This window comes from Spodoptera frugiperda, chromosome 15 (genome assembly GCF_023101765.2).
Source record: "Spodoptera frugiperda isolate SF20-4 chromosome 15, AGI-APGP_CSIRO_Sfru_2.0, whole genome shotgun sequence".
Taxonomy (NCBI): Eukaryota; Metazoa; Arthropoda; class Insecta; order Lepidoptera; family Noctuidae; genus Spodoptera; species Spodoptera frugiperda.
Window position 1 is genome coordinate 1,324,033 of NC_064226.1, and position 17,181 is coordinate 1,341,213.

The 17,181-nt window shown below is 38.7% G+C and overlaps 2 protein-coding genes across 8 annotated transcripts in view; both read left to right on the top strand.

The window, feature by feature from the left end:
- Positions 1-17,181, top strand: part of LOC118277563 (zwei Ig domain protein zig-8-like) — a 260,266-nt gene that overhangs the window by 225,244 nt on the left and 17,841 nt on the right. The gene's annotated exons all lie outside the window — the stretch shown is intronic.
- LOC126911441 (uncharacterized) lies at positions 11,203-12,493 on the top strand. Its single transcript, XM_050698535.1, has one exon. The coding sequence runs from the start codon at positions 11,465-11,467 to the stop codon at positions 12,491-12,493; it is 1,029 nt and encodes a 342-aa protein (XP_050554492.1). The 5' UTR covers positions 11,203-11,464.

Below are 17,181 nucleotides of genomic sequence, written 5' to 3' on the forward strand. Positions count from 1 at the left end.
GTTACCGGGGCTCCGGTTCGAAGAGGTTTTTAGTCAGTAAGAGTCTGACACTACCTCTCGCCTGACCCAAGGCGGGAGAAGTCATTGGATGATTTTTCTCCCCCAAATAAATGCTCTCTGTATTGTATAGTAAATTGTATTCTTTTTGACTGGGCCAAATCGTTTGCTACCTACCAATTATCTACCTTTAGTTGACTGTACAGAATCAATAATTATTTTCATATGCCTGTAAAATAAAAAACTAAGTTTATATTGTAAGCATTTACTGGTTTACTTAACATTTTGAGGTGTCTCACATAGACACTACAGAAAACGCGGTGATAGTGCACTGGGCGGCGGACAGAAGCGGGTGGACACTGGAATTTCATTAGCAGTGTCCACCTGTGGTATAGTCAACGTACGCGTATATGTCACAATACGGAATTGTTGCAGGTTACATTCTAATGTGGCTTATCATTCATACACTAGAAATAAAACTTTAATTCTTCTAGAATCGATTGCGAGAAGTATGATGAATTTAGCAAATCTGTAAATTCTAGCGGTCGGACATCTATTTTAAATGAGAAAGCATATTTTTTTCCATTTTTCGAATTCTGGTGGCATCTGATAAATATTTATTAAATTTTTCTTAATCTTTACTTTTTTTTTCACTTAATTTTTTTATCTTTTTTGACAGAGTATTATGTTTCTAAATTAATTTGTACTTAATTTCTAATAAAGATGAAGAACCTTGTAATGATGCCGTATAATGTATAGTAAATATTACACTATATGGGTAACCACAGCTCCTACCAGTCCTCGCTGCAAGTAGTGTCAGGACGAGGGGGCCTGAGGCGCGGGGAGGGGGTACCAGGCAAAGCGGGGCTCCACCGCAACATGTAGCGACGGCTTAAGCGGACGATTTCCAGTTACGACCCTTCGCTATCAGCAGGAATGTCGGTATTGATTTATGTAACACATTTATATTGAGGTCCCAAAGGTGCCAGCTACCTAATACTGCCGACGATAGGTGCCACATCCTTGAGTAAGTGCCACATAAGTACTCGTTTATATACTCAGTGAGAGGATCTCTAAATTAAGTAATAGTGAAACTCATCGGAGCACTTGGACTGGGTTTATTTATACTGCTCACAGTAAAGCAAGCTACAGTTAAGCATAGTTTTGTTTATGAGGTCATACTTGTAAAACTTATTTCATTTCATGTAACATGTATATTAACTATTTCGCTAAGTAGTAAAGCACAAATGTAGTGAGTACCGTATATAAAGTGTACAGATCAAAGTAGTACGGACGGGAATAAGAGTATTCCTTTAGAATTTCTTTATATATTCACAAAGTTTTCATAATAAAATCGAGCTACTGGCCCGAAAGAGAACGAGGGAGCAATTTCAATTTACTGGTACAATCTCATCGCCGCCGCCGCGACCGGCGCGGGCGGTGCGGCCGGCGCGGGCGGTGCGGGCGGTGCGGGCGGGTGGAAAACAACGGGATTTGTGAGGTTCTGCGTAATCTGGGAACTGGACTGTCCTCGTGTCCTCTCGTGTCATTTGTCGATTGTCGAGGAAGTTCCACAATGGACTACGGTTACAACACAATTGTTTCTATTTTACCGATCCGAGTGACGATGTGCAGAGACTTGTTAATACTGATTTTATTCATTCGTTATCAAAAGTGCCGTACCAATAAATCACGTCACTTTAAAAAAAATCAATCAGAAGCTAAGAAGATTTTACCAAAATATTACCATCGCCTTATTTCAGCTCCACCAGTTATTTGCGAAAGATGTCGGATTAAGAAGCTGCCATCTGCGGCACTACTTCAGTAATTCAATTAATAAATGGCATGTGCTTGGTTGCTGGATATGTCTGCTTGGCAAATTAAATATCATGTAACTGTTAATGGAAGTATTGAAAGTAATGTAAAATGGGATACAAAACACCTTCAGTTCGGTAGAGGTTTCTACAAACTATGCCGCTTAAACAAGCTGCCTAAAAATGTATGGAGCAACAAATGTTGACCGGCTAACCCGGAGGCTAAAAAGTGATAGCATAGTGTGTAGAAGCCATAATGTCCTCGAACATGCATCACATGGTGCCTTCACTAAAATGTAAAACTATGCGGCCCGGATTATCCGATGATCCAATTTGTCGTCGAATCGCAAGAGAGTACCGTCTATTTTACTTTGCCGCCGCAATTTTCAATTTTGTTTGCGCACGGCATCCAAAACGGCAGTTTAAATTTCGTTTTCCGAATAGGATTTTATTTTTTAAAATACGCCCAAGGAAATCCGAGGTGCGAAATCAGGGATTCGCTTTGAAATGCTCGAGTGTATTTGGCGAGTGGCTTGGGCCTGCGGCGGCGAGTGCAGAGGGGGCCAGGTGTCGTGTAGACAGGGGGGTATGCACTGGCGCGACCACGTCTGCCCACCCCCACATGTCACCTGTCGCGACCGCGCATGAGATGACTTTTCAATAGCAGTGTGCCCGAGTGTAACGCAGCTCCTTACCGAATTACTTCTGCAGGAAAGCTTCTACACTCCCTACTGAGGACCACCTGCTGGGCACAACGTGCGCCACACAGAGGCTGACATCGTTACTCACTACGTATTACTGTCACAACTAGATTTAAAAATCATCAGCAAACGACAATCTGACAGTTTGGTAATCCGGCACCATTAGTGACGTCACACACTAAACCGGCCAACACGATAATGGCGCCATCTGCCGGGATTAGGGAGAGCTCGAGGCGACGCCGGGCGGCGCGGTGCTAGCTTGCATGTGTCGACTTAAGCACAAGAGAACACGGCTTTGTCTCCAGAACATGGCTAATGACGTTTGTGCACGGATTATGCTTGCCTCGGAAACTGCTCATCCGAACTAAAAACTGTAGCTGCGCTGCGGAGACAGAAATATAAGCAACGACAACCAACAAAGCTGTGTTGCCTGATAATTGATACCTAGAATACTAGATAACTGACATGTTAATTAACACACATAGTAACATTTCCTATCCCTATGGATTGATACCATTCTATTTGTATAGGTAGTGAGTTAGAATCGAATTTTACTCAAATACTAAAGAAGGTGAATCGAATGATTACTGACTTCGGTTCAAAGGATTATTTGGCATTACGTATTCAGGCGAAGTGTATTAGCAAACAGAACGATTCAACCACAAACATTGTAGGAGAGTCGCGGTTGAGTCGCGGCGCGCCCCGGGGACCGAGCCATCGCTTGTCTCTAAGTAGAATATATCAAACGGAGCACACAAAAACCCGCGTCCCGCACTACATTAGCGGCGCTCGGCACACTAGCAGCTCCCCCGAGACACGCCTGCTCCCAATATGACGGAAGATATCTCCCAGCAGATGTATGACACAAATCAAAGATATGTGCTCCGATGACCACTTTGTGAGCAAAAGAAATTATTGCTCCATTGTGACCGTTTTATATGAGCTTTTTTGCTCGTAACCAATATGACAGATAAGGGTCCGAGTCATATAAACATACATCTTTTGAGAACGATGAGTGTTGAGAGGATTAGTGGGCAAACCTCACCGAAGACTTAAGTACAGGGAACTAATTAAGTTTGAAATTGGGCAACGGGAGAAAAACAATAGAGTCCAGCTATCTCCGGGCGATGCCGGTACTAATGATAATCCGAGTTCTTTCAACGTAAATTGGACAGAACTAGAATGAATTGAGAGGCAGAGGCGAGCAGATCCGACGTTCTATTGAGCAACGGCTAAAATCTCTAATTAGCAGGCGCACAGGCGCACAGGCGCCAGGCGCAGGCTCGCTACATTTTACAGCTCGTGTTTTGGGTCGTGGAGCTTTTTCATCTTACTTCTTTGAGGTTTTCGTTTTGTATTTCGTTTATGAGCTCACAATACACGGCTTGCATCATTTTTAATCCCTTAAAAGCAACCTAAATATAAGGTATAATATATTACTTAGCATTACGCTTTTTATTCCTCGTCAAAATAAACAGAGATTGACCATTTCGAACAATAATAAACAATTTCAATGAATGACCATCGCATAATATACCTGAGAGTATTCGTCAAGTTCCATTCAATGTGGCATCGCACTTGCAAGACACATCAGATCAGAGATGTGCCGGTGCGACGTGCACAACCGGACTAACGAACTATTAGCATAACAAAACAAATCGCTTTCCATTGCTGGGCAGGTGGGGGAACACAGGCGGGTATGAAGTCAGATAGTGCAATGTACGGGCTGCACGTCAACACACTCGACACTATTGTCGCCCAATTGTATGCTCGGTAATGGGTGCGACAATCTGAGCCGCAGAGCGCGTACTTGTGAGATGCGATAGTAACGTCGCCGCGCGCCGCCCGCTAGTGTTGTGCCGTGTGCTAGCTCAGTTGACTGGGGACGTGTTGTCAATGTCGATTACCGTATTATTGTAAGTAGGACTGCCTACCTAGAGACTCATTCAATTTCGCAATGGTCTAAGTATACAAGTTAATATTATGTTACAGTTGCATTATTTGCAAATTAATTTGATGGAAAATTTTAAAATGTAGTAGATATCTAAAATTACATCTCTCTCTAATCTATTTAAAATATAGCAAAATGAACACAAGTTCAGTTCCATACAACTTATTTAGCTCAAAATATTTCATACGGAGTGTGCTGTTGGACACATCCCTATACGCCTACCTACAAATGGACACCTTTCCGCAGTCAGGTCCTGTTTGCTCACCGGGACACCGACTCCCTGTCCACCACTAGTGCTGCGGGTACTTTTATTTGCACAGCACCAAACGTTAGGCAAATATAATGCTAGGAAACTTTATGTTCAAGGAACCGTTTACTGTGTTAGTATAAAAGTAAAAAAATATGACAAGGCAAGACATAAATAGAATTAAAAAAAAACTTTAAAACTAACGAGTAGAAATATAGAAGTAGTCTACAGACTACTCCATCAATAAACACGTTAATAACTTTTCTCATACTAATGACATACCTATGTAAAATTTCTCTAAGATAAAAATTCCTTTATTATACCACATAACTTACATAAACATTTATGTAAACTCGTATCCTTTTGTTTAAGAAATAGGTAAACGAAGGAGGTTTGGAAGACACATAGGTGGCCACCCACGAGCTACGACAGATACGCTACTTACAAACACCGTTCCACACATTCCTCTTGAAATTGCATTTCTTAACAAAATACGAGAGAAATCGCACACTTTCAGACCGCATATAAATTGAAAATTGTTACCTGAGCGTCACATTGTTTGTGTAGCGTGCGTCACATGGACCTGTGTTGCGTGAATAGATATCAGCTTGTGTAGCTGAACAGCAGCAGTCTACATGTTTGTGGCATACATACATTAATAGCCTGTGATCGTCCACTATTGGCAAGCGAGTTGGAGATCACAGTTTAGAAGGATTATGTTTATCAGAGAACGCTACTGTCCGTTCTCTTGTAAATATGTACCGTACCGTAGTTCTTTAGTCTTCTCTTGTGACACTTCTACAGATGACGTCATTGTCGTCATTACATTACACGGCAGCAACATCTCACGCGTGTCACATACGTGTCACTTGCGTTTCCCACGCGTGTCACAGTCTGTCTAGTATCTAGTGACAGGCCCACACTCACACATCTTCCAATGTGTGCGTGTGCCGTAAAGAATAGCACTAGTTTAAAGTACATAAAGTGAAATACTCGTACCGTACATAGTTACCTCACGCCACGACGCGTTTGTTTGCGACAGTTCCGCGGCAATACATTACTGTGTGACAGATAGTTTAGCGCGGTGTCCGCTGTTGATTTATTTTATTTGGTGTTTAGTGGAAGTGTAACTACATGTCGGTGGCGCGGCCATCCGTGGCGTGGCGTGGTGTCTACCGTAGAATGCAGTGGTCGACCAGCCGTGATCAGTGATCATTGACATCGACACTAGTTTGTCTATGTATTTTAATTTTTGTAAAAGTAGTTGGATTAGACTGATGCAAAAAATGTGTATATCCTAATTATCTTTTTTTTTGTCTTTAAATCATAGTACAGAAATACGTTGTGAACTATAAAAGAATTGGACCATCTTTCTAGATATCAGGGTCAGGGCGCATCGTATGGTCCGTACATAGATCCTGTCAGAGGTCATGATTGTGAGCCAGCCCTCAACCTTTACTTGACATGTAATACTTAGGTACACACAACTTACCTAACTTCAACCCGCAGCTAAGTACACGTCTAGCAATGTGATCGATTTCCACAGGACAATACGCAGTACGTACGTGATATACGCTCAGTGTGCGCTCTCTTCAATTACACAGAACTATTGGATCTAACTTGTCTAATCTCATCGTAACTAGGAGTATGTACTACATACTTATTTAATTTTGTCTCAAGTACGTATTATGTATTTCTGTATTAACTTTAGGTAATATCTGTTTTAAATTGAAGTAATGCGTAATTTGTTGCTATTCGGCACCAGATTTTTTTATTTATTTTTAAGCTGTAAATATTTTAGTCATAGTTCTTATTATTAACTTAATATTATGTATGTTATAAAATAAATAAAAAGCAACACATGCTTACTTGCTTTGTCAAACGTTGAGCTTTAGAAGATCTCCTATAATTGTTTTCATAAATAACATGTTCTAGTTTTGCTAATTACGTTCTAGTACTATAGTGGTTAAATGACTAGTAGCATGGGGATATGACGCATGGTACACTGTAACTGTAGTGGAGTATGTACTCAAATGAAATACAGTGTATGAGTTATAGCAACGCGGTGTCAGCGGCCACTCCGCTCCTAATACTCGCGGTGGCAGCGCGGCGCGATGTTGTCACACCTCACTAATTCACTTTTTGCGTGGCCACAGTGTCGCGTCGCTCCACGCCATTACCATATATATATAACGTTGATTTCATTCAATTTCATTATTATTTGTCACCTATTTTTATGTACCAGTTACAAGACAAACAAAGAAAGCACAAGTTTTCAATAAACTCTTCAATTATTTTTGCCAGTAATGTCCAAAACCATCTCGTCTCTAAGAAAACCAAATCCTTATCAATGTAGTTTATATTCACAGTCACTTTATGATTTACATTTCTATATAGAATATTGGCCATTTCCATGATTCTCGGAAATTAAATAAACCAGGAGCAGCGACACAGCCAGCGCCGAATATAGGCGCACCCCAATATATTGAGCTCCTTTCGAGAAACAACGAGGAGCCTATCTCGTTATTTGAATATATTTTCCCAAGTTGTGTTTCATTTATCGCTCAAGTAATGTATATACGCTTTAGTCGACTGTGGATACAAGGATACCAGCATCTCTTACATGGTTCTCTGCTAGTGTAAACCCACATACTCGATAGAAATTGTACCTAATTATAATTGGAAACCGTTGTTCAGTAACTTATATATCTGTAAATAACAAAGTCATGAAAAACCACACAATAAATTAAATGAACAAATTAATAAAAAGTACTATATCAAATATCAGTAAGTGCGAGACAGGATATATTCATCTAAATATGACCGTGACCTAACCTAACTAAAAAGCAATTAACTTTTACTAAACTAAAACAGACATCAAACAATAAACCAGCAACTCCTGGCTGCAAACCGCAGAACATGCAGAGCTCAGCACAAAAAGCGATGCTTCCTGGCATGCGAGGCTATAATCAAGCGATAAGTAACAAGCTCAGCGCCCGCCGCCCTCCATTTGTCAAGCGCACAAAAACGCGAGCGCTAATCGCAGGCGCTCCGTCTTCGAGGGAATTCTTCATTAACTTCAAATATTTACGCTGACCGCCTGTTAACATGCCGACAGTTTGCTACCTCGGTAGTATATGTATATGAAACAGGGTCGTTTGTCTGGTCAAGTTGTTGTTTGGGTTAAACAAAGTAGACATTCCTTTAAGTCAAGCGCCATGGTTATATTTAGATGGCACCATACTGAAATGAAAGAGACAAAATCATTACCATTTCATAATTTATTAATGTATAGTAACATGTTGCAAAAATACTGTAATCTTTACTTATAATAAGAATAGAAGGTCCTTCTCTCGTCGTTTAACTGTAAAATAAACATCACTCGATAGCTATTGTATGGATCTAGATGTTTGGTGTAGAATAGAGCCTAGAACAAAATCTAAACTAGGGTTTATTAAAATAAATGTTTCCATGGGGTCTCCTTAATTGTTTAATTTAGCAAAACCATGTACCTCATGAGAGTTAGCATCAATGTATTTTTTTTACTGAAGCATGTATATGAGTAGTGTGCCTATTGACATATTGTGACATAATATGGTGGTCCTTCTGTATCTGACTATGCAGTGGTCCACTCTTCCCCTTTTCTAGTCCATCCCTGTGGTGTTTGTCACTTTTTCATTACGTCAGCCGCAAGTAAAGGGCGGATTAAATACTTTGAGGCGGGTGTCCGCCGCGCCGGGGCTTCACTATATATCCCTTGACTTTCACTCTCTTGATGTCTTTACTATTTATTTATATAATATATGTGTGTGCACTGGACATATACTTATATTATACACTTAATATTGTGGATTGAATATATACTATGTATTGTTTTTTCAGCCATAGTCCCACTACAGGGCAAAGGCCTCCCTACCCTCCTTCCACTCGTCTCTTTGTAGAGCTTTCTGTGGCTAATCCTTTTCATAGGCATCGAGTTTGTTCATACCATGTTAGACATATAAACTTACGTTGTATAGTGTGTATTGTGGCAATTTAACCTTACCTGAATGATTAATACTGCAGTGATGTCCATTAACCTTTGCTTAAACCAATCAACTCATATAACCATAGATTACGATACAAAGTTAACTCTGTTTATTAGCGCAAACAGTAGGTATATTTTTACACTACGTGTCAAGTCCATTGCGCGATTATATAATCCTCGGCTTAGCACCATAGATCCGTTATATCAAATCCTGTCAAGCGACAATAGACAGTAACCGCTGTAATTAGAAGCGACAACTGTGTGAACTGTATTGAACTAGGTTGAACAATTACATTAAAAATTATTCCTTAACTAGCGACCCACCCCAGCTTCGCATGGGTGCAATGGTGACATATTATACTTATAAACCTTCCTCTTGAATCACTCTATCTATTAAAATCCGTTGCGTAGTTTTAAAAATGTAAGCATACAAAGGGAAATAGAGACAGAAAACGCGACTTTATTTTATACCAAGTAGTGATTTGCAATTTATTAAAAAACAATCCTAATCTTAGAGTAGAGACGCTTCGTAAGAAAAGGACGGAGATAAACTCGCAAACTGGTAACGTTCGCCCCATTTTAATTATAACTGACTTTCAATATGCCATCCTGTGACTACACAAGTGTTACATAATCATATTACCATTTTTTTCTTTCTTGATATAAGACACGCACACACGCAAACATGTTTCCACGCGAGTGAGGTTATTGTATGCGTCGCCGCACAATTTTGTCAATTTTCCTCGTCGCCACACATCCGTCAGGACAACCCTTTTAAAGGACCGTGTCTGATGCCGGCCGCTACAAGATAACAGGTTAATACTTGCAGCTCCACAACTGGGTGCAATATTCAACAAATATAATGTCTTTTATTTAGTTCATAATATTGCATTAACTGTTTATGAGGGCTGCTTCGATGGTCAAGTGATCGTAAGTGTAACTATAGACCCCTTAGTCTCGAGTCCTATTTCCAATTCGAGCATAATATTATGGATTTTTAATTATTAATAGACATACAGCCTGAAAAGTAGGTGTTAAATTGTATACTGATATGAGCCCTTGTGTGTACCTCTACCAGACCTTTCGAGTATAAAAGCGTGACGTCATGTTTATTTATGGAACAAATGACAAATACCTGCGATATCTATGTAATCTAAATGCGCAGTGTCCGTCCTTTAATGCGAATAGCGCTCGATGTGATGAAAAGGCGCAATTTTCGGCGCGATGCCGAGATACGTTATCTTTTTGTAAGGACCGGGAGTAAGCGGAGAGGAGGACGCGGCAAGAGGGGGGCGGTAGTAGATTAGGAAGGCTCTAGTTTAGTAAAAAAAGGTCATCTAAAACGTTATTTGGAGTTACTGTCGTAATGTTGTAGCGAAAAGATTAAAGTAAACGTAAAAAAAAAACATTTCAAATAGGTAAATACAACTTCCATTCTATTTTCATCATATTACAATCATTTTGAATCTGTGCAATGGAATTAGATACCGTGCAATGAAATATTTAAAGTAATAACAGGGCGCAGCTGTTGGTGACTGTCACAGAATACATTGGACAATTGCAGCGCACAAATAAAATGGCCAGCGTAACTAGATCCGCTAACAGGCATTAATTAATCTAATATGAGCTCGCAGTGCGGTTATTTAAAACGTCCCATTAGACTTACTGCGGCGTAAACGCACTTTTGTTGCCTGCCACCAAAGCCGCTACGAGCAATACAAGTACTACGCACGCTACGTATTGCTCGTAGCAAACGTAGCGAGCATAGCAAAGCTTTGCGTTACTCACTAATTAATCCGCACAGTTATTCATTTCAAAATCAGGCCAAGTTTTATGAGTAACGACTTGGAAACAAATCCTGAACGAATCTATTGTTTACGTTTGTGGATTGTTGAAACATTGGCTCGGTTTAGTAAACAATTAGCGAAGACGTATGGCTGCGGGCGAGTAGTGGCGCGGCGTGTCGCGGCGCGGCGCGTCGCGGGAACATGTGAGGCGCGGTGATATCGCGGCCAATTAATCTTGTTGACACGAGTGACGGCCGCACAAAAAGCGATCCGTTGACCTCCGTGCCGCGACGTAAACAGATAACTTATCTGGGGTTGCCGAGATTCAGAAATTTCAGATAAATTGCATGTTAAGATTAGATTAAGCTGTTCACGCGCCTGTGAGCAACATATCATGTTTGAATGTCACGCAGTTTTTAGCATTAAACATAAATAAAAAATGCGTCGCCATAGAAAATGTCTCATCTATGGAGTGGAATTAATCATATGATTGAAAATGTACAATTTACCATGACTTAATTATGTGTTATTATATGTTTTTTTTTTTAATCTATATTCGACTGGATATGGGATTGAACCGAAACTAAAAATAACGTGGTAGGCTGTGCCGGTGGGCGGGGCAGTGATACTGCTGATTTTTTGTGGCTGACATATAGCGCCCGCGCAACCTATCAAATTACAGACCTATTTCCATCTTATCTAGTATAGATAAAATCACTGAAAAGTGTATAGTCAATCAATTAAGTAACTACCTACAAACAAATAACATTATTAACGAGTGTCAACACGGTTTTTTAAAAGGGAAAAGTACAAATACATTGCTTACAAAATTCACAGACGAAATAAACAATTACTTAGATGATAAAAATTTGTTATTACAATATTTTTTGATTACAAAAAAGCATTCGACACTTTGCAGTTTGACACCATCCTAAATGCAATGGAGGAGTGCGGGGTGAGAGAACCACTAAACCCATGGTTTCGTGATTACCTCACCGCGCGCTCATACCGTGTAAAGGTGGAGGATACATTTAGTGACAGAGTTGAGGTGCGGAGTGGAGTGGCACAGGGCTCTGGATGTGGACCAATCTGTTACCTTATGCATGTTAACAGCTTGTGCCGAGTGCTACAGCATTGTTTAGCTTATATGTTTGCAGATGACCTGTGCATACTTCGCTCTGGAACTAACATGGATGACACTTGCCAGCTAGTTCAACAAGATATTGACGCTGTTGTTAAATGGTCGCATGACAATGGCATTATATTAAACGCCAGTAAAACTAAATTAATGATAATTCATTCGCCATACTTGCCACCTCATGGTATGATTCCACAATTATTTACCCATGATTATACATGTCATCATAATAAGTTACTGGACTGTAAATGTACACCTATTGAAAGAGTAGACTGTGTAACCTACCTGGGCATGAAAATAGATGAAAACTTTTCCTGGTCTCAACATGTAGACTATATTTCTGGTAAATTAAGAATATTATTATGTAAAATGCACCACCTTAGCTTTAAAGTTCCTATTAATGTTTTAAGATGTATTTATATGTCATTAGTTGATTCTATTATGAGCTATGCTCTTGGGAGCTATGGATTAACATTCAAAACTAACTTAGATAAATTGGAAGCTCTTCAAACTAGATTTTTAAAACTACTTGTCACTAAAAAAACTAAAAGCAACTGTAAAGGAGATTACAGAAAATTATTTAAAATATGTAAAATTTTGCCGATTACTTTAAAACATAAATATCTTTTATTAGTTAACCACCATGGAACCCAAGAACATACCTTAACTTATGTGAACAACACTCTTAACACACGATCTATGGCTGCTGGTAGATTCAATGTACCCAGAGTCACCAATTACTATGGTGACAGGACACTAAACAAGAGAATACCTTACCTATTAAACAATCTGCCAGCAGACATAAGGAGTGAAGCAAAATTAAGTAATTAGATTTAAACGTAAATTAAAATTATATTACTTAGACACTTTTAATTTGTAAAAACATATATTATTAACATAGAGATTCAGCGACCCCACAGTCAAACTATTAAAACGGTTTTGTGGGGCTTAGTTTATTGTAATGTAATTATATGGAAATTGAATAAATAAATAAATAAATAAAATAACCTGTAATTATGGATTAATCGTGTTGGCAATGATGGGATACTGCACACCATTGAGGTAATGGCTATATAGATATCCACCATCAATAAAAGTGCAAAAACAGAAAAAAATATGTCTGCAAGAGGGTACGGGGTTCAGATGTTTTGGAATTATTATGAGACTCGATTTTTATCTATACATCCAACCTATTAAAATTATATTACCTATGCACTTAACACGTACACTATTAATATTTTGGCACAACATACTTGTGTCGAATATCGCTTGTAGTAAGTCAAAAAACTATTTGATAAACAATATATTTAACATGACACGATTTTATAAAAGCTTTTTGTTTATAGTGCCTAACACTTTACAGACAGGCACTTAAAGTCACGAGACGCGCATAAAATATTGTAAATCTGATACAAATCACACCTCATCAATATTTCATAATACTGTCTTTACCCAACACTGATAAAATACTCCACATGACATTATGATGAACTACTATGACACTTCAATTTTTATATGACTGGAGTCTAATGATAAATAAAACCTACATATACATATCGCTCGCCTAGTAATATATTGGCACATTAATCTATTTATTTCCATATTCATCGAGAAAGGTCGTAAGTGTCATTATACCATTAATGTAGTTTCCCCCTTCACGCACGTAAACAAGCCAGGTAAACTATGAAAACCGTAAATGTGCCAATACATATATATATATATATATATTACTAGGTGTGCGATATGTCATCATAACTCTCGCAGAAAATAATAAATAAAATGTTACAATCACAACGAGCAAGGCAGAGCTCCTTAAAAAAGAGCACAATGTCATGATGGATATTACGAGGCAGCTAATTAATATGTTCCCTGGTGAATAATCAGCGTGTTCCCGCACCACAGCGCCCCCTCTCGGGGACATTAGTCACTTTGTTTTTGCTCTGCTAACGTTACCTCATGACCTATGAGACCTGATCACTGCGACGCCTCACATGAAAATGAAACATTTGTTTATTTTATCATTGTCATTATTTTGGCAGATCATAAATGAGCCGCCATATTATTTATTGAGTCACATAGTTTTTTATGAGTATCATTTGTTATTGACTGACCTACAGTTTTAAGTTTCTTATTTAGCTTTACTTTAGTTAAATTGTTATTAGTTTTGTATTAATTTGTAACGAATTTTATCAAGTTACTTGTGATATTGTCACAATATACAATGTGATAGGGGCGAGACTTCTAACCCGTTAAGGCTGAGTACTACATCTAATTATATCGACAAAAAAAATAATATGGGGTGTTGAACCCCTAATTGAAAATATTAAAAAATAGTGATTTTTTCGGTAAAAATAATTCACAAATGATTTTTTTCTCACCAAAACATTATCAAACATATGAAAAAAGTAATGAATTAGTTAGCCAAGGTTATTAGCTACCGTTTGTTGTTTTTTTTTTGTTTCTACGACGCATATAACCTTTGATATCAAAAAAAGTAAAAAATATATTAAAATAGCCATAACTTTTAGGGGGAGGGGATTCGACCACTTCGACCCCCGACTTTTGTCGATAAAATTAGGTGTAGAACTCAGCCTTAACGGGTTAGAAGTCTCGCCCCTATCACATTGTATATGTTACCAGCCAAACCCGACTTCAGGACAAACTAGTTTTGCTTAGCCTAAACTAGTTTTTCCTATACGCGATAAGATTAGTATAGCCTAGTTCAAACTAATTTGTTCTAAGCCCGATAGGACAGACCAGTTTAGGCTAAGCCAAAATTAATTGATACTGATATAAATAAGTGTTATGTTTTCCAAAGGATATAATATAATAAACTAATATGACATTTTGAAACAAGCTTTTCCATAAATCTGAGTTGATAGTCTCATATTATAAGTATATTCTCTTAACATTAAAACAAATTGACTATGGTTATCGATAAGATTTCTCACCTTATACCAACATAGTAATATGTATGAGAGAAAAAATGTCGTCCCTAGAGAAAGACAGTTGCCGAAGTGCGGAGAAGTAGTGAGGTGTAAGCGCGGGATCCCGCGGGACAGTCCGGGATCACTGCGTGCCGCTGCGATATTTGAGACAAATGTCCCCGATACACTATCATAGAAGTTGTAGTCAAGAACACTACAAATCATTTTTCTTCAATCGCGGTTTGCCAGTGTCATATGATAAAGTTCTATTATCAACGTTCGCATACCCTAAGTGAATGAAGAGCACCGCGAGTGTTACCGGGATTCCACCTCGAAGCAGCAGTTAAAACAGCATGGTTTTAGTCAGTAAGAGTCTAACACTCCCTCTCGCGTCACTCAGGATGGGGGAGTCATTTGATGATTTTCCCTCCTCTAAAAAAGGGAGTGAATAGCACACCAGCCCGGGTCGGACAACAGCAACATGTTCCCAGTATAAAATATTAAATATCTCAGCCTCGTAAATATTAAAGCTTCGATTAAAAAGGGAAATAGCTCGTCTCCCGCGCCACCGCCCGCCTTTGTGTTACACTTTATCTCTTAAAATACTCATTTTCACATTATTTATATTTTAATTTCCACGAAACTGGTAAAGTATATATCTACTCGTAGAACTGTTTATGTTAAAACTTTGACAGGGAACATAGGATTGCTCATTATAAATATTTAATTATGTAACTCGAGTAGACGGCTTTACTGGAATCATATATCTACGTAAATACAAGAACCAAACTTGTATTTTACTTATATCGTTTAATATGAACATAGATTAACAACATATTACATGAAATGTCCACAAAAAATACTTGTGTATCGAGAAAATTACTGATTTATCGGAGCATGAAGCAATATGGAGGTTAATTACCAGGACGTTAGGCTGAACTCACCTTCTATCAAGCTACACCATCTATATAAAGTGGCCACAATGTTGAACAGTCGACAATCCCGCTAAAACACAGTCCAGCAAGTATCGTGCCGATACACCATTGCATCTACTTTATGTGTTAGCCGGAGCGTTCTGTTAACGCAGCCTTTAATCGCAGCCGCGTTAACAGAATGAAGCCTACTCAGTGATTTATCTGTGGAACGGCCGATACAAATACATCGCGAGCTTCGCACTATGTTAGTTCCGTAAGGCTTGTTTTGCAGTAACGCTAATCTTCGGTGCTGACAGATTCAGTATCAACAGTTCGTGATCATCAACTACCAGACTAGCTACGCCGAGCTTGAAACAGGAATCCTACAATTAATATTAATAAAGGGGGTTTTATTTAGATTGTGTTTTTCTGTTGCGAGCCTGTACTTGGTAGGCGTAAGACTCTGACTGATGGTCAGCGATAACAATAACCAACCTAACCAGTCACTCATACATACGAGTACATAACCTGCGCCCATAATCCCTATTAAGCCTAGGTCTCACACAGAATTTCAATTAATTTGCAATAAACTAACAACAAATCGTTACACGTTGATCTTTTTAAATACAATTAATGTTCCATCGTAATTCTTGTACTTAATGAAACCACGAACAATCATTATTTATTGCTTTTGTTTTTGGTTAGAATTTTGAACTCGACTACATTCTTTAAATTTGCAAACTCTTCTGTCAGCGTTTCTAATTGTAACTAATTAGTTTAAACCAATGAACTGTAATTTAACCAGTATCAGTCCAAAATAATTATACAGAAATACAATGGCACCCGTAGCAGTACTACGGCGTAGCAGTTTCGTAGCCGCTTCGGTAGGTCGGAGTTTCGTAGTCTCGTAGCGGGAGAGCGGCCATCTTAGCGCGTGCAAGATGCAAACGAGGTTGTAAACTACTCAGTTATGTGTTTACAGGACACTTTGCATGCGCAATGAGCTGTACAAACGTTCCTCCCGATACAGTGACACTGGGTACGGAGGACGGAGGACAGGCTCGTGTGTAGCGGTATGTGTCACGTGCCAATCACGTTTATATTTCTTTTATAAAGCAACACGCGCCTGTCTTCACTTTGAAATGAAAAATAATGTACATTTTACTATACAAGTCTAAAATTGTGCTCAAATAATCTTGATAAATCAAGATTAAAATCTATTATTTGATTGTATTATGTATGAAAAAATGCTAAAATTGCAAAAGTATGCTGATATCGTACATAAGTTACGGCTTAGCAATGGAACGACATATGTACGTGGATCCAAAATAAATGTGTTGCACAGTTATCAGACCGGACATAGCGGAAGCGGAAGTAAGTCGATTACCGCAACACGATGTAGCCATAGCCTAAGCCTCGCGGCCCGCGCCTAGCGCACAAACCATAAAGGAACTCACAATGTTACAGAACAGAAAGACAATTACATATATATGTGTTTTTGTAGATAGTGTTAGTTGTCCTTGATAAGTACTGGCACAAAAAATATTTTATCATACGACGTGGTGGCAATATTATTGCGACGCCAATACATATTATGTATATCTCTCTAGTACCATTGAAGAAAAATATGTATATCTGTTACATGCTAATATCACTTCTAATGTCACTGTGGTACACG

Excerpts from the sequence above, each read along its gene's own strand:
- LOC126911441 (XM_050698535.1), top strand. The coding sequence starts at position 11,465 with ATGGAGGAGTGCGGGGTGAGAGAACCACTAAACCCATGGTTTCGTGAT.